The sequence below is a fragment of the Mustela erminea genome, chromosome 1 (genome assembly GCF_009829155.1).
Source record: "Mustela erminea isolate mMusErm1 chromosome 1, mMusErm1.Pri, whole genome shotgun sequence".
Lineage (NCBI taxonomy): Eukaryota > Metazoa > Chordata > Mammalia > Carnivora > Mustelidae > Mustela > Mustela erminea.
In genome coordinates, this window is record NC_045614.1 from 191,952,617 (window position 1) to 191,978,288 (window position 25,672).

At 37.5% G+C, this 25,672-nt stretch overlaps 1 protein-coding gene and 1 long non-coding RNA gene across 4 annotated transcripts in view; one reads left to right on the top strand and one right to left on the bottom strand.

The window, feature by feature from the left end:
• The window catches only part of LOC116595849, a 212,187-nt gene extending 204,681 nt beyond the window's left edge, over window positions 1–7,506 (top strand). For all 3 annotated transcript variants that reach the window (XR_004287889.1, XR_004287892.1, XR_004287887.1), the window contains one exon: window positions 5,869–7,506. This is a non-coding gene — a long non-coding RNA (uncharacterized LOC116595849). The remainder of the gene's footprint in view (window positions 1–5,868) is intronic.
• LOC116595842 (putative uncharacterized protein ENSP00000383407) overlaps window positions 1–25,672 on the bottom strand; it is a 184,071-nt gene that overhangs the window by 17,628 nt on the left and 140,771 nt on the right. The window contains exons 4-6 of the mRNA XM_032352631.1: window positions 8,999–9,036; window positions 6,210–6,247; window positions 3,775–3,861 (exon numbers count right to left, since the gene is read on the bottom strand). Coding sequence (XP_032208522.1) covers window positions 3,775–3,861; window positions 6,210–6,247; window positions 8,999–9,036 — 163 coding nt within the window. The remainder of the gene's footprint in view (window positions 1–3,774; window positions 3,862–6,209; window positions 6,248–8,998; window positions 9,037–25,672) is intronic.

Consider the following 25,672-nt stretch of genomic DNA (forward strand, 5'->3'; position numbering starts at 1 on the left):
AATCCACAAGCCTGATACAATGCTGTTTGATGCCATTACATTTGGGAGTGGGTTTTTTTGGCAGCAACAAGATCATGAGAACATGCAGAAACTACATAAGTGAGTCACAAATGACCGCATACATAGGAATGCACATCTGACGTACACGTTCAGACTCCAACTGACCCTCGAATGCAGATGTGGGGAAGAAATGAGATGAGGTTAAAAAGCAAAATAATCTAATAATTCTAATCAGCTTTCAGGTGATTCTAATGAAGACAGTCCTAACCACACTCAGGAAACTATAACCCTAGGAAGAAATCCACTAAAGAACTGAAGGTAGACTCATTTGTCCAAAACATGAAGGTGCTGAGTGTTCTCATCACTCGATTCAGAAAAGTCCTTCTTGGAAGCAAGAGGCCTGCACACAGGCAGCCTGCTCAGGGAGTTTCTTCCTAGATGATAAGCGGATGTTCAGGTGTGAAATAGGGCTTTTCTCTGTCATGCCTTCCTGTGATCCAGTCTAACCAAAGTTAAATTACATGGTCTTGGGAAACAATTTTTAAATTAATTGGAGGTCCCTGAAATTAAACAGAATAGCAAATACATTAGTGACTATTTGCCATCCTGAAAGTGAGGGTATCAAGCCAAAAAAGAAGAGAAATAATAAGGTCTGGAAAAATCAAGCCAGCATGTTTACATGCATACTCCGAAGAGGCGGTCCAAATAATAATATTGACTAGGATTTAGGAAAGAAGGTTTCAGACCAATGGCAATTCAAATGTGAAACCGGAAGGCCCTAGTAACATCCCTCCTATAATAGGATTTTTGGTAATGAATCTCATCAAAATCATACGTAAGGAGTATTTATTTTTAAAATAATTTGACGACAGTATGGGTGAAATTAATAGTCCCCTCAATACTAACCATGTTTCCTGATCTTATCCAGCCCTTTACTTCCATTACTAACAGGCCAAGTTTTATTACTATTTTTTTGCCTATTTTCTGTTTTATGGAATAGTCTGTCATAGTCACACTGTTTGAAAAATCTCTAAACACATTCTGCTTCCTTTTTATTATTATTTTTTTAATTTTGCTTTGCCTTTATTCTTTGTACTTTCTGGCATAAAATATAAAAAGCTTATTCCTGATACCACTATCTTTCCTTAAATCAAAGCTTGATCTTAGGTAAACTCCAATTCACAGATTTCAAAGTTCGTTCTTTTCAGGCTTGATTTAGTTTCTTCATAAAATTAAGGCCAAAATCAATTTTAAAATCATAAATTTAAAATTTTAAAATTGATCTTGATTTACTCTAATGAATATTATGACTATTCTGCCTTTGATGGTGCTGAACATACAATTGATATGAATTACAGATTAATTTTCCTTGATACCTAAACTATGCCAGTGCTTTAGTCATAAAGTCCTGAGCACTTAATTTATTTTGCATTTATTTTGCAGATGTAGTCTCTTTTAACAGCACAGATGGAGGTTTCGATAAAACTCTTCTTAGAAGAAGGAAATGGACTAGATAAACTAAAAATATTATGCTTCTGGCACTCAATGTATTCTGGTAAATTTTGTCTTAACTGACATAACACAGTCATATTATTGTGCTACGCGAATATCTATAGATTCAAACATCAGGCACAAATTCTTGCTAAACATAACCCGTGGACATTTCTTTCATCAGGCCCTGATATTCTTTAGGCCTGAATTGTTGTTAATATGTGTCATCAACAAACACCTTCTTGAAATTGAAACTGAAATGGAGAGAAATGGCCTTGTTTTCCCCTTTGGTCTTGGAGTTAGTAACAGATTCCGTAGGAGTTAGTGCCACTCCTACCATTTAATTTCCTGTATATTTTCTTCTATTCTATTGAGGCTGCCTTCAGAATTTCATCATATGGGTTCAATAAAATAATGGGCTCTGGTGATAGCAACGAGGCACCCTCCGGTCTTCCTCTCCCTAAACTTGACAGACTGCCTATCCTCAGACACAGTAAACCTCTCTTCGGTAATTATGCAATTAACAGTTGAAAAGTAGTGTTTAAAATTGAGAAAGAAATATCGTGGGTTGATGGGTAGGGCACTAATTGCCTAGAAATACTCTGAGCTTTCCAAATGAAGCTCCTCCACCCATAAAATTCAAGTCCACAACTTGTGGCCCTCCCTTCCCCACTGAATTTCTCCCTTCAATTTACAGTGGCACGGATGGCCTTGGTCTCGGGCCATCAACTCTTCCTTGCACAGCATTAATCCCTAGGAAATGTCCTGTGACTCAGCTGCTACTGCTGAAATGCCAGCTGAACTTTTAGACACGCACACGCACACGCGCGCACACATACACACAAACGCGCGCGTGCGAATATATGGTAGCTTAAGATGCAGAAGTAACCAAAGCTGAGAATGTTTCTGTAAAGTCTTGCTTTTTCTTTTCCTCTGACAAAAGCACATCTCTAATCAGAAACACCATACTGTAAAGCCAAGATTTTTTGGGCTATAATAGAATTACCTTCCTATGACTCCTAAATTTAAAAAAAAAAAAAAATCGGAGAAAATTATTTGTAAAAAAGAAAAATAGCAAATTGAATTATTAAGAAATGGCAAAATTTATAACAAAATAATCTATAGTACAGTTATAACTTCTTGACCCATAGATCAATATACAATAATCTAAAAATCACATGTATTTATTAAAGGGATGAGGATAGACAACGTGGATGAATGTCTGACTAGTCTGTAGAGTGTGTGAGCGAACATAGCTGGCATCCACGAGGTAAAGATACAGTCCAATCGCAACATGATCTTTATTAAGACATTTCCTATGTTGTGATTAAAGAAAATATCTAAACTCCAAAATGTTTCATCTATTTATTTACAGAGAAAAAATTATAACTATTTAAAAATTCAATTAAAATTATTTCTCAAAATGTTACATAATCTTGAATAAAACAGCAATATTTCAAAATAAATTATTTTCATAAATAATTATTTTGTAAATCTAAGAGCACTCTTAAAAGGTAAAATCTGGACAGAATGTATAATCAAATCACTAAACTAATGATAAATATGCACTATAATTCCCTTTGTCCCAGGGTATTAAAATATATTTAATTAAAAATTAGAAACTCTTAAATAATCAATAACTAACATAATTTTTTTTGTTCTAGTAACATTAAAGGGAGAATACCAAGCAACTTTTTATGCAGTTGTTCATGTTTGTGAACTCTGAAGACTTTTTGTTTTATTCATTACCTTCCCGAAGTTAAGTAATTTTAATTTTGAAGTCATTTATTATTAATACAGTTTTCTACACCTGGCTGCTAATTTTCTCTTCTTGGGAATTTTTAAATTATGAAATGATATAATTTTGTATTAATAATCAAGGGTGCTCTTCTATATTTTTAAGGAAAACTTAAATGTTTTAACAACTATTAATATATTGATGTTATTTTGGAGGGTTTTTCTATGGGCTGATTTTTAACACATGTTAAAATTCTTACAGACATTAAAGACTTTCAAATATTATTTGCAATTGATTCTTTGCTTCAACAGTCAACCTAATTAGATTCTACTTCCTTTCTATATGTTTATGAGTATCTATACATACCCAGACACACGTATATATCCTATTAATAATATATACCTCCTATTCTAGTTGTTTTTCCTTTTTTAAGTAGACCACAATGCCCTGCTTATTTTAATAGGGAAAGATGTAAATTTTTCTTTCCTGCCCTTTAAGCTACTTTGGGAAAATGCAAAGTCAGCTGAACTGAATTTAGCAATTACCTTTTAGCTGACAGAGTTTTCTGATGTGGGAATCATTCTCAGGCTTGTGGGGTTCCTGCCAGATTGTGTCCCTCACTGTTTTCCTTTCTAAAATAAAGCAGAGGATTGGTTAGCAGAATTCACAGTAACATCTGTCCAGTAAGTGTAGGAAGTAGGAAATCAAAACAAGATCAGCACACAGTTGTAACTTGGTAAGAGATAGGAGAGCTCTGTGGTCCATCCTAGAGAGTTCTAGTGCCTGACAGACAACCCCCCAGTGTCCTGCGGGCCCCCATGTCTTCCCATAAACTACATAAGCACCCAAGCATACGCGGTAGGATGCTGTTATTGTAATACCTGTTGATAGTCTGTGATTACATTATTCTTGGAAGGATTTTTCCTGAATGAACTTGTTTAGGTTTTCATGCTTAGTTCAAGTCTCCCCACCCTCCGCATTCTTCATCATTTGTAACAAAATGATCAAGTGGGTGGAGAGAACACCGAACTGCAGTGGTTTCAAGAAACTCTCAGATCTTGAGAGGAAGAACAATGACTTGCTCGGCCCTGGCCTCCCACCACCCAGAGCAGGGCCTGGACGTGCGGTGAAGAACTAAACCACGCTAGCATGACGGATTAGAATCCCTTCTTGTCTCTTTACCAAAGATGATCATTGCACACGTCCTGTCATCATATTGATAAGGCAAATTTGAGATAATACACCCAAAGCGTCACAGGGAAACAAAGTCAGCACGTCTGTGTTGTTTTTAAGGTCACTGTTTACTCTCCTATTTGACTACAGGAAGGGACTCGAGCATCAAGAATTATGTTAGGAAGGAAACAGCTATAGCCTTGTGTGTACAAACTGCATAGCAGGCTAGGAGGAGAAATCTGATGGAAAATAAAAGTTTTATTTTATTTTATTTTATTTTATTTGACTTATTTCCTTTTACTTAAGATTATGCATTATTTAAATCAGGGCTGATAGGCAAAGTATTTAAAAACTACTTGCCCACAGGGCCTTGACTAGTGAGATAGGACACAGCCTCTGTGGATGCTGCCCTCTGAGGAATATCGGCCCTCATTAAGATGCAGACACTCTTGAAGATGCATCCCTTGATGATCATCACTGGGTCTGAATGAGATTTTCAGATCCTACCTAGGAGACTGGATTTTGAAAAGAGTTTGAGTTTGAGCATCCAACTCCTAGACTCTACCAGAGAGAAAGGGCACCCACAAATTTAACAAGCTTCACTAAAAATAAATTATTGCCTGGGCTCCTTGGTGGTTCAGTTGGTTAAGCATCTGCCTTCAGTTCAGGTCATGATCTCGGGGTCCTGGAATCAAGCCCCACATCGGGGGATCCCCGCTCAGCGGGGAGCCTGCTTCTCCCTCTGCCTCTGCCCTTTCCTGCTCTCTCTCAAATAAATAAATAAATTTTTTTTTAAGATTTTATTTATTTGACAGAGATCACAAGTAGGCAGAGAGGCAGGCAGAGAGAGAGAGAGGGGGAAGCAAAGCCGAGAGCCAGATGCAGGGTTTGACCCCAGGACTCTGAGATCATGAGCTGAGCTGAAGGCAGAGGCTTTAACCCACTGAGCCACCCACGACCCAATAAACAAAATCTTTAAAAAAATAAAGTATTGCCTCAATAATTCAGATATTTAAAAAGATCTTATTTATTTATTTATTTATTTGCGAGAGAGGCAAAGATGGTGACAGAGAACATGAGTGGGGAGGAGAGGGAGAAGCAGGCTCTCCGCCGAGCAGGAAGCCTGACTTGGGGTTCAATCCCAGGACCCTGGGATCATGACCTGAGCTGAAGGAAGACACTAAACCAACTGAGCCACCCATGGGCCCCTAATCCAGATGTTTTGCCACTATGACTACTTTATAATTAGTGAACTATATTCTGTAAGAAAAGGAGAGATGTTTTCCGTTAGCTTTCTAAAAGTAATTAATAGAATTAGATATTTACTTCAGAATTAAATAAACATCAAGCCTTTATTGTAACTACAAAAACTATGACCACAGAAACTAAAGAAAAGGTCTGATGTTTGAAATGCTGTGGAAGAGTCTTTTGTAATATATTTTTTATTTCTTTTTATTCACTCCTAGATTCATATATCTGAAAGATACGGAAGAGGTCACCTTGACCATGGTCAGCCAAGCTAACGTTGAGAAGCCGGAAGATAATCAGCCAATAAACCATCAAAGAGAATTATATTTTTAATGTAAAAGGAAATTATTCTGAATAAATCAATGATTTCTTTGTCTTAGCCATTTACAGTTAGAATGGAACCACCTTCCTTTAAAAAAAATTTCTTCTGTAGAATTCAAAGACAACTCAATTTGATTTCATTAATCACTTATTGTTGCTGTATGGAAGTGGCAGAAGAAAAGAACTTTTAGAGAAACAGAACAGATTATCTGCATGAGTCATCTTCTAAATTACTAACCAAATCCTTCGTTTTCAGACATAGCTCTCCGGATTGACCTAGAAGAATAAAAGAAACAGATATTTAAGTCTACACCTAGTAAATAATATTTTCAATCAAGCAGAAATTAGATTACTTAGACATGCTTGCACTACGTTTAAGAGTAGAAATACATTCCACCCCTAACTAAGGTCTATATATAGCCCTGAATTTTCCTGACCCTAGATGGCAAAGTACAATTAATATAAGTATAACCTTGGCCTGGAAATTTTCACACAATTTAGAAAAATTTCCATGCAACATTCATAAAACACACACAGAAAAGTGGGCCACTTTTACATGACTGTATCTCAAGATAATAAATAGTTAACGTGGAAAAGCTCTTTTTAAAATAATTCCATTCAATAAATACAGAAGGGATGACTAAATATAATCATGTACAATCCCTAATGAAACAATGGATCTGGGCAATAACCAACAGTTGCTGTTAAAACTTTTCATTGAAAGGCTAAAAGGGCAACTTTATGCTGATAGCTGAGCCTGATACCATCTGAACCCACTAAGCACGTTCACAGTCATAAAACTACAGACAACCAGATATATGGGCTTCCAAAGTAATGCAGCAGGAAGCCTACAGTCACTGATAAACTACTTTTAAAATACATACACACATATCAAACTTGAACACTATCAAGCCCAGAGACTACCTAAAGAATTTACAGGAAACATACAGGATAGAAGAACATGTTTTTTGTTTTTCTTTTTTTAAATACCACAATGATGCAATCAGCAAGATTAAAAAATGTGGAAAATTCCTCAGAACAAACAATCCAGTTTCTTCAACCAATCAATGGAGAAGGACCTATGAATTAAGAGACATGAACTGAATGCACTGCGATGATCCTGATTGGATCCTGATTCAAATTAACTATTTAAAAAAAAAAAAGCACTTGAGGCTATCAGAAAAATTTTAGCAGTGACTATATATTTGGTCATATTATACAATTTTTCTTATTTTGTTCTACTGCACTGTGAGTGTGTGTGTGTGTGTGTGTGTATACATATATGTGTGTGTGTGTGTGTGTGTGTGTGTGTGTATGCTTACTTTTCAGCAATATATCTCCAAATACAAAATTATGTGTCTCGTATCTGCTCTACAAAAATTGTGGAGGTTGGAGCACTAGGGTGTCAATGGGTAGAAATAAAATAAGATTGACTATAGGTTGACACTTGTTCAAGCTTGGTGATGTGAGTTCATCATTATCTCCTCCATTGTGTATAATTGAAAATTCCCATAATAAAATGTCCAAAACAGAAACAGAGAACAAGACTGTGCTGACTCGATCATGTTAATTATTTTACACGCTGGGTGAACACACACGTGTCCTGTACCTATGATTAACTTTGGGGTAGCTTGAGCGTTTTCCACTATTTATATTCTTGGTAGTCATTAAATTAGTGCCACGTTCACTTTTCCTTAAGCTCAGGTTTCTAAGAAAAAAAGTCTGTGTATGTAATTTTTGTCTTTACCATTTTATTTTATTTACTTATTTTTATTTGTTAATGCAAAGGCTTAGGACACCTCTTGGCAGAGTAAGTGTTCCCAAAGAACTATTTATAGTATTGTAAGGTGAGGGAGGTGGAGAACAGAGTGAGATGTTACCCCTTCAGGGGAGTGGTGGCCACGAGGATTAAGGAACTGGAGAGTCTTCAATTTTATTTTAATGGGTTGCAATCGGAAGAGCACATTCACTGGTTTTGAAAAATCCTAATTAGTCGGCATCAGGTGCTTTCCCGCTCATGCATTCCCCTTTTTCCTGTGCATGTTTTGATATCCTCTGATTGATAGAAGCATCAATCAAAAGCCAATAGCTGTCAGTTCATTTAAGGATTTTATTTGGAATCGGTGATTCCTTATCCCGGGCTGGAAAGAGACCCGGCATAGGCACCGCAGTTTTTCAGATGGAGATTAGCTGTGCCAAAAAAAAACCCTTTTTTACTCCAGCTCAGGCTTAAAATGCCTCTGTTGTAATTTAAATAGTTAACTGTGGCTAAAAGACAACTACCCCTGTCTGCCAGGTGCTCTAAACTGTTAATCCAATTACCTACTTCCTATGGGTGTGTTTTATATCCTTACTGGGACAAAGCTTTGAGCAGGTAAGGAAAACAACTCTGTAAAAGCACAGAGTGTCTTGGGGGCAGGAGAGCAAGACCGTCTGGAAAGACTCCATCCAGACAGAATTCCACAAAGGAACAGTTTGGTCTCAGAGCATTCAAAGTGCAAGGAAGGTATTCTGTATCATCAGCAACCAATCTGGAAATTTACCCACAAACCAACTTCCGGCCCCTATGTATTTCCTGCTTATTAGTTAAAATCCCATTACTTTAAGCAACACGTGTGTACCACATCCTCTGGCAGCTTGATGTGCTGAATGTAAAGCCAAGTCTGACCTAAATAACCCAAATCTCTTTACAAACACATTTTTATTTGGATTAGCAGAACCCTTCAGAAGATTAATAGATCACTGATAGAAGCATGTTTTTGAGAAGGCTCCCACTTTAATCTGAGCCTAGTCTGAACACATGTTTCTTCTTCTGGAAATTCAATTTTCACCTCTCTGTGGACAGAAATGTCACAAAACAGGTTTCCAATGCATCAGCATAAACAGATAAATGGTAGCAGAGTAAAACATATCTAGATCTGTACATGACAATTTTTAAAAAAGCACTTTGATAGGAAAACCACGAAAATATTCCATTCAACATGATAGAACTAACAACATAAAACTTACAAAGTGAACTTGACTTACTTTCTTTCTGGTTGTGCATTCTCAAAGTCAGAAACTTCCTGGAAAACAAAATACAAAATAAAATGAAATAAAATAATACCACTCCAAGAAATCAGAAGGAGAATTCAAGAATGGTTCATCTTCGAGGATAATCTAAATGTAGTTCATTTTGCCTTTTCCCAGGAAGGTGTTTCCTCCCTGTATTTTGGTACTATATCATAGAATCTCAGTTCAAGTTTTTTTTTTTTTTTCTCTTTTTAACTTTGAGAGGTGTAGAGTGCTTCCTTTCTTAACTAGGGTTTATTCCTTATTCTAAGCCCTGATCAGTTAATAACACAAGTGTTTTAAATAAAAACATGCAATTAAATCCTCATAACCTCAGTTTTCATTCCTCATCAACCCACCAACACCAAGGGCAGAGATATGCACTAGAGTATGCTAATTATATCACATAGTACTTTCTTTTGAGAAAGTTCAATCTATCACAATACCCTGAGTGTGTCGAAATACTCCTGTGATTCATCTGGCCTTTCTCATCAGAGCAACTGAACGTTGTGTAAAATCCCTTACACTTTTGGGGGAAGAATATGTCGCCACGTCTTTCACCATCATTGAAAGAGCTTAAACTGCTCCCAGGCACTTTTAAGAACCCTTCAGATTTTCTTGTTATCATTCATCTTCTCCTTCATTCAAAACCATTTATGTTTTTGATGTTCAATTGCTTTCTGAACATCTACTATATCATAGACAATAGACCCTGCTGTAGAGAGGTTTGATTGGTATGGTAGGAATTCGTGGGAAAAACAGAAACGCAAAAGTGGGGAAGAGTAGTGAATGAAAAATCAGGAAAAGGAAAATTGTTTTTATTATTCCAGTGGCTGACAGTATCTGTCGGAGCACTGCCAAATCCACCATAACTCGTCCCCTACAGAGTAACCCTTATTTATTGAATTTCTGTCAAGATTCAACTCTCAAGGACAATTTAAATTACCTATTTCCAGCTGTTGAGTAGAGTGTCACTGTTGAGTAGAGTGTCACTGAAAATTCCAGATGCTGAAACATTCCATTCCTGAACTTGAGGAACGGGTTTTGCCAAATTAAAATGCCTGAGTCATCCAAAGGACAACGTCTAGCAGGAAACAGGGGGAGTGAGGGTGGATACTTGGGAGTCATGAACCAAACCCTGAGGTGAGGTTGGATATCAACAGACCTTTGAGGGGCTAATGGTCAGACTGACCACTCCTTCAATTCTCTATGCTTTGTCATCATGTGTCCTAAAAATAATTCACGTGTATCCATTGTCTTTTTATAAAATTCCTTCAGTGTTGGTCTGGATGGCTCCACACCTCAGCCTGGAAGCCAACTGTGTTCCTTTCACCACCATCAGCAACAGCACCAGCTTTGTGAGGGTCATCAGGAAAGAGGATGGCCATCCATCTTTCTAGTTACACTTACCTCTCACATATATTTGGAATTTAGCTGGGAAGGAGCAAGTTCCCTGTTTACATAATCTTCAAAATCTGGGCCAAATATGTCTTAATAATCAGAATCCACTGTTTTGTGTCTAATGAATTTGTTGTATGAATGTAAATAATTTTTTTCAGATTGCAAATCGCATAGTCCTCAAAATAGTTTCTACCTGTTTTGAGTACAGAGAAAGATATGCCTAGTCTAGAGGTAACCAGTACAAAAGGTCAACTTGCAATGTGAAAGATGGGAAACATCAGATACCTTTTGTATTTTCAATCAGGCAAGTCCCATTACTTTTAAATTAACTTATTATATTAGTAATTCATTATTTTGGTTTTTGTTTTACACAGAAAAGTTTATTTTGTGCTGGATGAAAAATGCTACCAAAGAGATTAATTCCAGAGGACTCACACAACTTGTGCGCAATGGAGCTCTAAGTGTTTGAGTCTGGGACAGAAGGCGTATTATTCAAGCATGGTCTCCTGCTTCACTTAGGTGAAGTCTCTAAGTTAATACAAGGAGGCATTGAGCCCATACAAAACTGGTCAAACACATGAGGTTGCTCATTGTGGTAAAAGAGATATAGTTAGCTCTGGGTTGAGGTAAAGAGACATCTGGAACAAGACTGAAGGAATTTCATATGACTGGGGATAGAGGTTGGTTATTTTTAGGGCATACATTGTCACAACATTCTCTAGGGTCTACCTGTCTGTTCTGTTTTACAGGATTCTGGGTTATCCAATTTTTACTTGTAATGAATATTTTGGTTTGGAGATTTTTGTTAAAGAGTTTTCTTGTAATGGATACTTTGAAAAGATTTTGAGGGATACCTAGCTGGCTCAGTATGAAGAGTAGTGATCTCCAGGGTTGTGAGTTCGAGCCCTGTGTTAGGTATGGAGATTACTTAAATAAATAAAACTTAAAAAACAAAAAACAAAAAAGAAAAAGATTTTGGGTTAAAACTTCTTTTAATCCCTAATAAGATATAAGAAGTAATGTAGTTTTCCTTTGGCAACCTGCTTCTTGCAAAATGGTAGAGAGAGTCAAGCACATTAAATGTGTGTCTGAAGTGTGATTATACGAGGGAAGGGGAACATTCAAACAGCGGAACATCTACTTAATTAATAATATGTCTGTTCCTTGGGTGTTGCCTAGTTGTAGATTACTACTGAATTGGTTAAGCAATTTTTAGTACTGCTTGTACCAGACTCAAAGCAGCTGCTTTCCTTTCTGACTTCTGCTTACATAAGCAGACTGTTATGTATTCACAGTTCAGACCCTGTATTCCTAGAGGGGCAAGTCAAGGAAAGACTAGATACAGCTTTATTTTTAGAGCTACATCTGTATGTATATGTGTGTGTGTGTGTGTGTGTGTGTGTTACTCTGAACTCCAAAAAGAAGATACCATTTCAGAGAGTCAATGAAATGATTCTGTCTAGTCCATTAATTTGACACTTGCCATAAATACCAGGCAAAACTTGCTCCTGTTAGCCTTCATTTCATTATCCCCTAAATCAAGCACTAATCATTAGTCTTACCTTTCATTCACTAGGGAGTTTGTGGCTTAATTTAATTTTTACCCCTGGCCATTGTTAGGAAAATAAAAAATGAAATGTAGGCATATTATTATAAACGGGCCAGCAGAAACTAAAGAATAGGTCTAACATGTGTTATTATTGAAGTAGATGAGAGTGGGCTGTAGGGGTAAAGCATTTTCACATAGTTATGCAACAAGGTCGTATTAGGTCAAATTAAAAAAAATTCAAAATGAATAAAGAGAAGAGGCCACTTAAAAGAAATTTTGGACACCCAATGCTACATTTCTGTTCTCATGCAGTGGTTACAGTTGACTGTCCTTTGAGGTTGAGTGTATCAGAGCAGAGAGCCCGATGCAGGGCTTGATCCCAGGACCCTGAGATCATGACCAGAGCTGAAGGCAGAAGCTTAACCCACTGAGCCACCAGGCATCCCCTTTATGTCTGATATCTTAACAAGCACCCAATACTACTTCTATATGCTTGACTGCACAAAATCTTCCTATCATTTAGATCAGAGATCTCACAAATGAGCACTATTGGCCAGAGGAAGAGTGGCTATGAGAAAGCTGAGAAAATATATAGTGTTATTTCCCACTACTAAACAAAGAACTCAGAAAGTACACCCTAATCAAAGCATTAATATGAATAATTTAGTATTATTTGAAGACAAGTGCATAGACAGCACACTCATGTGTTTTAAAGGCACTAATCATTTTGTGGATGCTGCCGTCATCACCAAAGAATGCCCAGTAATTTATGAAAGCACATTTAATTAAAAGTGGGCATCTCAGGAACCACTGAGTTTAGATGACAGTCTGTACATTGGAGGTCCCCCAGTATATTACTGTAATAATGATACGGTTCTCGGGGAAAACAGATTTCATCCCCCCATGAGAATGCAATGAAGAAGAAGCAGCAATGTCAGCTCATCCTGATGGGAAAAGTAGACTTTCTTGCCAGCCTGTCCGACTCCTGTCAAAGAGTAACAACCCTATATAGCTAATGAATCCTGACTTCCTCAAGAGAAGCAGGTGGTGGATAGCATCCCCATGTGGCCCGTCATCTCAGGGCAGATCACAGAGCTTGTAGTGCCTGGAGAAGGCACAGGTACCCGTATCTAATCCATCAGGAACAGAGCTGGTAAATCACATAAAATTTTGCCCTTTGTCTACTGGTGTGCTAAGCGAGCTTTCTATCAATCCCGAACTAACAAACTCCTCTCACAGCGCTATAAATATCCGGGATGACAAAACAAGTTTCCTAGGGGATGGTTATTTGCATTATAAAAGATTCTTCCTTTACAAAAAGATTCCATTCCAGATTTCTTAAAAAAGAGAGCTTTTCTGAAGTATCTTCAAATGTGTCATGATTTCTGAAATTATATTTACACCAGGTTTGGGGAAAAGGAATACTGCTTATTAAGTCACCAGTTTGCTGCCACTTCGATCATTATCTTATTTAATCCTCAAAGCCACAAATGGAATGACAGCAAGACAAAGGAACTTGTGAGAAGTCCGGTAGGACATACGATGGGTAAAAATCTGAAATAAAAATTTTCACAGAGCTTCAGTCCCTGCATCCACAGAATAAGGTTGGTGGCTGAGAACTTTACAATCTCCTGCAGCGGAAACAAGCCATGGTTCCTAATCTACAATATTTCAATCCAAAATCAGTAGGGATGGCAAAAGCTTTTAAGAGAAAATTAAAGGGAGAATGGGCTTTTTTGCTTTACAGCTTTTTCTTTAAAACATGATTAAAGAGATAACCATGGCTTTCATTAGATTCAATTAGTAATTGTATCATAAGCTTAGGAAATAAAAAAGAGAATAAGGCATAATTAACCTTAATCTATTGATTTCATTTTATTTTAAAATAAGTCTCTATTTACTAGAGGAGACTAATTAAAACCACCAGAAAGTGTTCGCACAGGAATTGGTGGCAGGAGAATCACCGTATGTGATCATAGATATAACGGGTAAAAAAATAAAAATGAGAGAACAGAGCCGTCTTTTTAATGAAGGTAATCTGTGTTTTATATGTCAGCTTGTTAGGAGTCATTTTACAATCCAGAAATCAAGGAAAGGATTACATGCCCTGTTTTGACACTGACTCTTCTTATTCATCGTTTGATGAAGACCTAGTTGATGGGATGCCATTGTTAATCTCATTTTCTTCCTTTAGTGTCTATGTTATTAATAGCTCTGTCAATGCTGATGCTAATATGGAGACAGAACAAAAAACTCCCAATTTTAATAGTTTGGAGACAAGTAAGAAATGCAGTTGAGTGGTTAGAATACCAACCTGAGAGTCACCTACCTTGACTTCTCCATTACTCACCTATTCTAAAATGACATGTCACATTTCAATGTGTCCATTTATCCATTTATAAGACACTTGGCTTTAAGTGCTTTTTAAGCTCTTTTGTGAAAGATGCTAGAATAGTGTGCGATGATAATGTCTTACCTTCCACCACTTTTAACTCTAGTTCTTCCTTTAAATATTAAATTTCAACCCCGCGGGACTGGCACCGTGAAACCACAAACCACAGTTACGTTCTTAGAGATAACACCTATTAGTGATCATTTATTTTTGTGCCAACCACTGTGCTAATAATGTTAATTGTACTGTTACTTTTTATTCTCAAGTGATGAATAAGAATAACAGTTTCTTCGTTTTAGAGAAGAGACAGGGCTCGAAGAGTCGAAGGAACCTGTCCAAGATCACATAGCTAGTAAATTTCAAAGCTGAGATTTTTATAAGGCTTATTTGATCCCCCAGTTTCAGGCCACTTAACAATATTATGTTTTCTTTTGAAATTCCTTCTGAGAATTCTTATAGCAGTTGGGCTTGATGCTTCCAATACAGCATTTAATTACATAGCTCTTTATGTTTCTCTCTAGAAATTTTGGGCGTGTGTATTTCCCGCTGTCGTTGACATCTCTTTCATTCACGAAAGCGGAAATCAATGTGTCGAAGAGGAGGAAAAAGAGGAGGAAGGGAGAAGGAGAAGGGAAGAGGAGAGGATGAAGAAAGGAAGGAAGGAAGAGCATAACAGAGAGAGAGAGAGACAGAAGAAAAGAAAGAAAGAAACTTCTCTTGTTGAATAAGATGTCGGGGGTTAGGTCCTGCGCACCACATCCACCAACCGAAGGCACTTACACAAAACTGACAGACAAAGGGCAAATTATAAGTTATGGGCATCCATTTTCTAATGTAACAAATCTCAGCACAGACAATGGGGCTCTGGAGCCTGCCACGGTGACACTGCCTTCTTGATTTGGCCACTTCCTGATTATGACAGGAGCAGCCCCTCTCTTGGGTAGCAAATTTTGTAGGATGCTTCTCAGAGTAATTCCTACATCGTCAGCTAGGTATCTGTCTTCAACCTCCCAATAATTCTGAGCTCTCTTTAACTTGAATTATATTCCGTTCTGATTAAATTAGTTAGCATGGATCTGTTAATCTGCAAATAATTCTGATTAATAACTTGTCTAATTAATTTTAGTTCCCATATTAGTTAAATATTGCTGTGGGGATACCGGGTGGCTCAGTCGGTTAAGCATTTGCCTTCAGCTCAGGTCATGATCTCAGGGTTCTGAGGCTAAACAGGGAGTCTGTTTCTCCCTCCTCCCTGCCCTTCCCCCACACTTGTGCTCTCTCTCTCTCTCTCTCAAATAAATAAATAAATAAAAATATTGTGCAATAAATTACTTCAAAAACAGTTGCTTTTATTCTCTCGCAGTTTTTGTGCATCAGGAATATGGCCTTGACTTAGATGGTGCTCTGTTTCATCATCTCTCACAGGGTTGCAGTCAAATTGTTGGTTTAAAGGTCTGAGGTCTCATCCAAAGCTTAGCTGGGGAAAGATCCTCTTCTAAGCTCAGTGAATGATTGTTGGCAGCATCTAGGCAGTAGGCTGGCTGCTGCTCTAGGTTCCTTACCACATGGGCCTCTGTAGATGGGATCTTGCTTCATCGTGATGTTCAAGCCAAGAAGGTAATGAAGCCAGTCTGTTACCAAGACAGAAATCAGGGTCTTTTGTAACCTAATTATGGAAGCGACTTCCTGTTATTTTTGCCAAATTCTACAGGAATCAAATCACACAAAAGGGTGGGGATTACATGAGGACTTAAATATCAGAAGGCAGATAGGATGATTAATTTTCTATCAACTTGGCTAGGCCACAATACCCAGATATTTGGTCAAACACTAGCTTAGAAGCCACGATGAAAGTATTTTTTTGAGATGAGATCAACATTTAAATCAGTAGACTTTGAGTAAAGCATACTACCCTCCGTAATATGGGTGGGTCTCATCCAATCAGTTGAAGATCTTAAGACAAAAAGACTGTGGTCTCCCACAGGGGAAGACTATTTCTAGATGGTCTATATATCTTCTAGATAGTGCCTCTAGACTTGATCTGGATTCTAGTTACATCATCACCTCTTTCCTGGGCCTCCAGCCTGCCAGCCTCTCCTGAAAATTTCTGACTTGCCAGCCTCATAATCACATGAGCTAATTCCTTCAAATAAATTCCTTTCTTCATATTTCCACAACCTATTGGATCTATTTCTCTAGAGAATAATGACTAAGATAGCCAGGTTCATTAAAGGACATCTTAGAAGTCTGTCTTCCACAGTTCCAAAAGGAAAATAATAGTGTTTAATGTTAGACAACACTCCCCTTCCAAAACAATTAATTTTTTAATTTTTAAAAAGATTTTATTTATTTATTCATTGGACAGGGAGAGACAGAGAGGCAAAGGGAGAAGCAGGGTCACTGCTGAGCAGGGAGTCTGATGTGGGACTTGATCCCAGGATCCTGGGATCATGACTTGAGCCAAAGGCAGATGTTTAACAAACTGAGACACCCAGGAGCCCCTTCCTCGAAAATAATTTAACATGTATTCAAGGAAACATTTTAGAGCAGCAAGGGGCCTTAGAGATCACCTAGTCTAAACCTATTACCTTATAGAGGTGGAGACTGAGATCCAGATAGTGTAAGGACTTATTCAACACTCTTTAGGAACAAAGCTGAGGCAAGAAATCAGTTTTCTCTCATAAGGCTCTTACCACTGACCCCGGAATTATCCCAAGATGAAGGCTGAGAATTGCACTGGTGGCCTGAAGACTGATTATAGCGAAGGAAACTCTTTGTTTGTGGGCAGATGAACTGTCAGTCAGCAGGGTTGTTTATCCCTTGAGTTGCTCTTCCCATAAGTGGGCAATAGTTTCGTGCTTGTGCCCCCTCATCCCCCAACCCAGATTCCTTAATGATCAATGGCACACACAGCCAAGACTGTGGCCTGGGGTCACGGATGCTGCCAGTGGCTATGGAACACAGCAAAAATAACTGGCCATATGGGGATTAAACCCCTGACCTTGGCCTCATTAGTGCAGAGCTCTAACCAACAGTTAGACATGTATTGTATTGTCTTTAAAGCTATCTTTGAATCTGCTATATTACTTTCTCATTAACATCTGGTGGCTGGGAACAATTAAATTGATTTCTACAGTGCTTTTTATCAGTATTAAATGGTGATGAGTGAATATATAAAAAATTGAACTCTCATTTAAATAATATTTAAATTAAAATGGACCCCCCAAACCAAAATCAAAACCAAACCAAAAAACAAAACAAAACAAAACAAAAAACAAAAACCACCCTGAGATAAGAATTAGGCAAACAAGACTCACTGTGATGGATTTTCTTGTTCGCTGCTGTCTACACATGATGGGAAATCTCGGGCTGAATTGTCAAACATTGCACTCAACCTGAGTGTTCCTGATTTGAGGCAATTTGTGGAGATTAAAATCTTGGGTGTTCTAATGCACATCAACAATAAATCCTGTTGCTTCTTCTTGTCCAGCCCAGTAAAAATCAATGCTTTTAGGTAAGGAGTGTTGATTACAAATTATTTTTGAGCAGTTATTTTAAAACGACATCCTAGCTCAAGTGAGAGTTTGACTTAAAGTCATTTAATCAAGGATATTAAATCAAAGGATCACTCTGCCCTGGTGTGATGGGTTGCAGAAGGAAGGAAAATGAACATTAACATGCATTATGCCAGGTGCTTAACGTGTGTGAAAACATTTGATCCTCACTACAAACTAAGAGGCAGACATTTTTAGCCACATTCTATTGCTTAGGAAATTTAGGGTCAGAGAAGTTCAATAACACTTTCAAGGACACACATTTCTCAGCTGCCTGGGGAGCAGGAATAAAACTCGAGTCTATTAACTGCATTGCCCATCTCAAGTTCTTTCTGCTATGTTCTCTGTATCATCAGATTATATTTAGCATATATATTATAAGGTCAGATTCTTTATTCTCCTATCTTCCGCTCCTCTTACTTATCTCCCAAAAGCACTCCGCCACTCACCCGTCTCCTGCCTTCTCTAACTCTTGTGTATACACACATTCATATCATATACACACACTCTCTCTCTCTGTCTCTCTCTCACGCTCACTTCTGGCAGAGTGGCCAAGGGACGAGATTAGTATTGGGGAAGCCAGAACTCCAGTCTTGACTCCATCTGTCTCTCCATACAAGTCACTAATCTCAGCTTCCTCCTTGGGTAACACACCTGTTCCCTATTGTCTCATCTTCTTCTACAAGTATAGAATTAAATGTTTATCATCAAGTATTTTTATACTTTAATACCTATACTTCCTTAAGTGGAGTGGAGTATGATATTATGTGGTTATTTTGATTCTTCAGTACCATTAGCAGTTTCAAGCCTCTCGTCCGGCCCTAATACAGAAGACATTTCTAGCCCCATGTGGCTATGGAGCAATTGATAGATGGCTGGTGTGACTGAGGAACTAAGTTTTAATTGAACTTAAATTAATTTTAACTTAGAAACTGATGCTGGGCAGAAGATAGACAATCTTCATGATTTCACTAGGACAAGATTTCACTTTAAACATTGACACTTTAGCATCTGACTTAAGATGTATAAAATCAGACAAAAGTCAGAATTTAAAATCAAGAATGTAAAATGTCTCATTAATATTTGTATTAATTACATTTTTTAAGGTTTTTTTAATTTTTTGTTTTTTTTTAATGTGACTACTAGAAAACCTAAAATTATATCTGTGGATTGCATTGTATTTCTACTGGATGGGGCTCCTTTAATTCCTTCTTACCAGTATGGAAGATCCAGAGTAGGCTCTAGATATATGTGTCTTCAGGTAATGTCCAGCTGCTCTTGAGAACAACTGCCAAAAGTTGTACCAAAGTCTTGTTATAGCAGCTTTTTTGTTTATGACTTTTTAAAAAAAGATCTTAAAATGTATTTTAGAGATTCTGTGTGAGTTGGGGGAGGGGTGGAGGGAGAGAATCTCAAGGTAGGCTCCACCGTGGGGCTCGATCTCACAACCCTGAGATCATGACCTAAGCCAAAATCAAGAATCAGATGCTTAACTGACTGAGCCGCCCAGATGCCCCTGTGATTTGGTTTTTAATGTAATAGTAATAGACAGTCTTTTTTTTTTTTTTAATCATTCCACTCTAGCTTAACCAGAAAAAAATCAGAAGTCTTAATTTATCATCACTTTATAAGATCCAAATATTACAGAAGAGTTGTAACTCACTATAAATGTTAGGATAATACTGTAAGCCTGGGGTAGGAGTGATACAAATTGCTTTCTACAGAGACAAAAGAGAGCCATCTTCAGAAAGCTGGTCCGCTTCCCTGTCCACTGCAGAGGAGTTCCAGAGGTGGAAGGACACTGTTTTTGTGCTTTGTTTTATTTTGTTTTGGTCTTTGAGGATGGTAATGCCAATTATAATAAGTATGGAAAGTCTCCGAGGGAAAGATGGTGGACACAGTATTATTAACTTAAAATCCCCCCTCATCTTCCTTCTAGTGTGATTTCATCTTTCAGAGGCCAAAAAGCTAAAAACCGCATTCTACAAGTTCCCTAAAGCCTGGAGAACAGATGTAATTTAAGTCTAGCAAATATAAACATCTGTGTAACATCTGAAAGGTGGGATGAGACGTGGAGGCCACCATCAAGTAGCCATGTTAAGAGATGAGTAAAATTCCATGTATCCTGCTATATCTAAAATATTCTCATTTCCACAAGTAGTTAATGTAAAAATTGTTAATAAGCTGTTTTATACTTTTTTCACAGACAGTCTGTAAACAATGGCATGTATTTTACCCCTTCTGCCATCCCGCATTTGGATGAACCCCTTTTTAAGCACTCAATTGCCACTTGTGTTTGTGACTGCATAGCTCTAGGGGTCAGTAAACTTTTTCTCTGAAAAGCCGGATACAAATATATCAGGCTCTGGAGGTCACAGACAACTTCTACAGCACAGTCTTATTTACTTTTGCTTTTGTGTTCAAGCAAATCTTTTAAAATGCAAAAGCGGCTCTTAGCTTATGGCCATAAAATATAGGCCCCCCTCGGGCTGCAGTTTGGAGCCCTTCTCATGGTTCTTTAACTCCTGTGCTAAATCCTTCTTGCGTGTGGAGAGGAGGAGGATCAAGAGGAGATTGTCTCCATGCACCAAAACTGAGCTGAACCTACGCAGGGGATTGTTCCCATTCTCTAGAGAAGGACACTGAGGTCTAGAGAATTTGAGCAATTTTTCCAGGTCAAATAGCATGTATTTGTCTAATTCCAAAGCTCATGCTTTTTGACACTGCATCATACCTACCGCGTTATTATTTTTTTTTAATTTTCATTCAAACTTAATTAGCCAACATACACTACACCATTAGTTTCAGATGCAGTGTTCTATAATTTATCAGTTGTGTATAACATCCAGGGCTTAACACAGCATGTGCCCTCCTTAATGCCTACCACCCAGTTACCCCTTTCCCACACCTCCTCTCCAGCAACCCTCCATTTGTTTCCTATAGTTAAGAGTCTCTCCTGGTTTGTCTCCCTCTCTGATGACTTCCTCTTCAGTTTTCCCTCCCTTCCCTTAAGATCCTCTGCACTGTTTCTTATATTCCACATGTGAGTGAAACCATATAATTGTCTTTCTCTGACTGACTTATTTCACATAGCATAATACGTTCCAGTTCCACACATCCTGATGTAAATGGTAAGTATTCATCCCTTCTGATGGCTGTGTAATAGTCCATTGTATGTATGATCCACATCTTTATCCGTTCATCTGCTGATGGACACCTCAGCTCCTTCCACAGTTTGGCTGTTGTGGACACTGTTGCTACGAACATTGGGGTACAGGTGCCACTTCAGATCACTACGTTTGTATCTTTGAAGTAAATACCTAGTAATGCAATTGCTGGGTCATAGGGTAACTCTATTTCTAATTTCTTGAGGAACCTCCATATCGTTTTCCAGAGTGGCTGCACCACCCTGCATTCCCACCAATGGTGTAATAGCGTTCCTTTTTCTCCTCATCCTCACCAACATTTGTTGTCTCCTGTCTCGTTAAGTTTAGCCATTCTGATTTGTATGAGGTGGTATCTCATTGTGGTTTTGATTTGTATTTCTCTGATGCCAAGTGATGTGGAACATTTTTTCATGTGTCTGTTGGCCATCTGGATGTCTTCTTTGGAGAAATGTCTGTTCAATACATTTTTTGTTATTAAGACTTTCTTTAGCTTGATTAATGGAACTTCGCTCATTCATTCATTTAGCTTATGAAAATTTACTGAATGAATAGTTGTGCAACATGTAAATAATGGGGACATTGCCCCTACTTCACATTAAAGCTCATTTTTTTTGAAAAGGCTTAAATTTCTTACCAACTTAATTTATGGGTTACAAAATGGAAGGGAAAATTGACAAATATTTACTTACTTCAGTCAGTACAGATGGCAAACCAGGTAATTCAGAACCAATCCAGTTAACCCTCAATTGGCAGAGGTACAAACATTTTATATTCTCACTCTATTTCTAAATCAAGGTATTTTATTAGCTTCAGACATAATAAAGCAGTAATAAAATAGGTACAGAATGAAGTCCTAATGGCCTACATCTTAGTTAGGCTGGTATATTAGCATAGTTTCTTTCAGCATATTTACTTAGTTGCACAATTATTCACTCCAAAAAAGTTTTGACACACACACACATACATGTTTTTCTTTTTGGGGGGCAATAGCCCTCCAAAACTCTCTAGCTTTGCTAAGATACAAGTGGATCTCACTTACTCTTCTTCACAGAATTTAATAAAGCTTTATATTTTAAATTTATTTAACTTTGGACCAGTTCTCCACTACCAACCCCTCCTGGAACTGCAATTAAAATGGAAGCTGGATATTTCAAATGTTCATCATTAAAATCCCAAATACTGAAAGAATGTTTTTCCAAAGAAGACATGCAGATGGCCAACAGACCCATGAAAAGATGCTCAACTTCACTCATCATCAGTGAATTTCAAGTCAAAACCACAATAAAATATCATCTTACACCAGTCAGAATGGGTATTCTCAAAAGGACAAGAAATAGCAATTGCTGGTGAGGATGTGGAGAAAAGGGATTCCTCTTGCACTGTTACTAGGAATGTAAATTGGTACAGCCACTGTGGAAAACAGTATGTAGGTTCCCCCAAAAATTGAAAATAGAAATACCATGAGATCTAGTAATGCCTCTTCTGGGTATTTACCCAAAGAACACGAAAACACTAATTCAAAAGGATACATGCATACCTACGTTTATTGTAGCATTGTTTATGATAGACAATATATGGAAACAACCTAAGTGACCATTGATAGATAAATGGATAAAGAAGCTGTCTTACACACACACACACACACACACACACACACACACACACAATGGAATATTACTCAGCCATAAAAAGAACAAAATCTTGCCACTTGTGACAACAGTGATAAATAAATGTATTATAGTTAGTGAATTAAGTCAGACAGGAAGACAAATACCATATGATTTTACTTAAATGTGGAATCTAGAAAATAAAACAAATAACAACAATAACAAAAAGAAAGACTCATAAATATAAAGAGTAAACTAGAGGTTACCAGAGGGGAAGGGGACGGGGGATACACAAAATAGGTGAAGAGGATTAAGAGGTATACATTTCCAGTCATAAAATCAGTCAGAGGGATGGAAAGTAGAATATAGGGAATGTAGTCAATAATATTGTAATAACTCTGTGTGGTGACAGATGGTAATTATACTTACCATGGTGAGGGTATCGTAATGTAGATAATTGTCAAATCACTGTGTTGTGCACCCGAAACGTGTAATATATGTGAGAACTATACTTCAATTAATTTTTTTATATTTTAAAAATCCCCAAATAAACTTCTTTCCCTTTAATACCTATTCAATCCTTAAATCTGGAGTCGATCTACACCAGAACATCACCTCTGGGAGTCTGGATTGTTTTATATTTATCTATATAACTCCACACCTTGCTTAAAACAATGTTTTCTTTCTTTTTTTTTTTAAGATTATATTTATTTATTTGACAGACAGAGATCACAGGTAGGCAGAGCAGCAGGCTTCCCACCAAGCAGAGGGCCTGATGCGGGGCTCCATCCCAGGACCCCGAGATCATGACCTGAGCTGAAGGCAGAGGCTTTAAAAAGGCCATCCAGGTGCCCCCCCAAAACAGTGTTTTCTATATCATAAAACTAATAAATATGAATAAATAAAATAGTTGAAGGGAAGCCAGGAAGCCTAGGATGCTTTTTTCATTTTGATTTTTCTTTTCTTTTCTTTCTTTCTTTTGTTTTTTAGAGAGGGAGACAGAGAAGGGTGGTTGGGGGGAGCACAAGGAGAGGGAGAGAGAGAATCTTAAGTAGGCTCCACACAGAGTGCACAGCTTGATAAGAGCCTCGATATCATAACCCTGAGATCATGACCTGGGTAGAAATCAAGAGTCAGACATTTAACTGGCTGAGCCACCCAGGTGCTGATTTCTCTTTTCAATTCATGTGACAAGTGATAGTATTTTTGGTATGGGCTATTCATTTCCACTGTTACAACCAGCTATGCTGTCTGGTTGCTTCAAAGAGTTTGAGTATGAGAACACCTCTCCTCTCTGGGAAGGGTTACAGATACATTGGGTCGAGGACTGGGAGCTTGAGGTATAACTCCATGAACTGTAGGGGTATTTTTGTAATATTTCTAGAACATGAATCCAAAATGAATAATTTTTTTCTGATACTGTCAAGACTAGCCCAAAACTTTTTTTTTTTTCCCCCTTGAATTACGGGGGAAAAAAAGGAAGTGGGAATACTAGGAGGAAAAACTGATCCACTCTTCAGAGGCTCAGAGGGAAAGTTCTAAATCACTAAATGTCATTTTTGTCAAAAGATTGATTTTATTTTATACAAGCTATGGAATCATTTTCATTAGGAATAAAATGTCAGTGAAGGACTGGTCAGTGAAAGGACTGGTACAATTTAACAATTAATATAGAATCAGTGGTTGAACTGGTTGCCTTTCAAAAGTGTATACACACACACACACGTTGATGCTTGTATGTATGCATACGTTTTTAAATTAAATAGAGATGTATGTAACTATATACACGATATGCATATATATATGCACACTCACGTATATGTGTGTAATGTTGTATATATACATGGAGGGAGAGTTCTAGCAATTTAAATCGTGTTTTCATTATTCTCATCTACTTTGTAATGTAAAGACGTTTGATAAAAATTCTAGTAGACTGCTTGGCCATGAACTTGTTTATTTTTCATGCATATTTATGGAACTAACACATTTAAGAAAATATCTTCAGGCTCTTCAGCCTATTCAATTTTTCTTTTTAATTATACAGTAAAAATGCTTACAAACATTTTGCAATGTCAATTGAGAGTCTCCATGTAAGTCTCACCCTCTACATTAATATGTAAAGTGTACCGCTGCTTCCTCTTCTGCATATCTGTCAACATCAACACATTCATGGATATTGAAAAGGGTATAGATTGAGGGAAGAGTTTCCACTACGCTAAATTTTTTTGGATTATTTTTACTTACTGAGACTTATCATTGAACTTGGTTGCTAACTGATGTGACATTGCTTAGATCTGTAAGCTATATAAAAAAGGTTTTCAAAGAATATCCCCAAGGAATAAAATAGGTAGGTATGAAAGTAGTTATAAAACATGAAGGTACTGTTCTGGATTTGAATCCTGGGTCATCCTTTTTTTAATTGGGAAAGTTATATAACTTTTCTCTACATTTTTTTTTTTAAGATGTTACTTATTTTTTTGACACAGAGAGAGAGAGAGACAATGAGAGAGAGAACACAAGAAGGGGGAGTGGGAGAGAGAGAAGCAGTCTTCCTGCTGAGCAGGGAGCCTGATACTGGGCTAAATCCCAGGACTCTGGGATCATGACCTGAGCCAAAGGCAGATACTTAACAACTGAGCCACCCAGGTGCCCCCTTTCTTGATGGTTCTAAATCTCTCTAAAATTATTGTGAAGATCAGCACAAATAATGTCATATATAACATCACCTAGTACAAAAAAAGAAGTGGATATTCATCTTTGTGTTGTTACTGGGGAAAAGTATGGTTGTAGGGGTAGGAGATGACATTTAAATCTGCTTTTTTTGTAGCAAACATGGACATTTTGTATTGTACTAAGCCACAATAGAAGTGAAATAAGTTTGTTAGTATGAGATTAATTTAAATACAGCACCATCAACTATGAGAATAGCCAGCACTGTTAAACAGGGACAGGGCCAATTTTGCAGAGCACTGAGAACTCT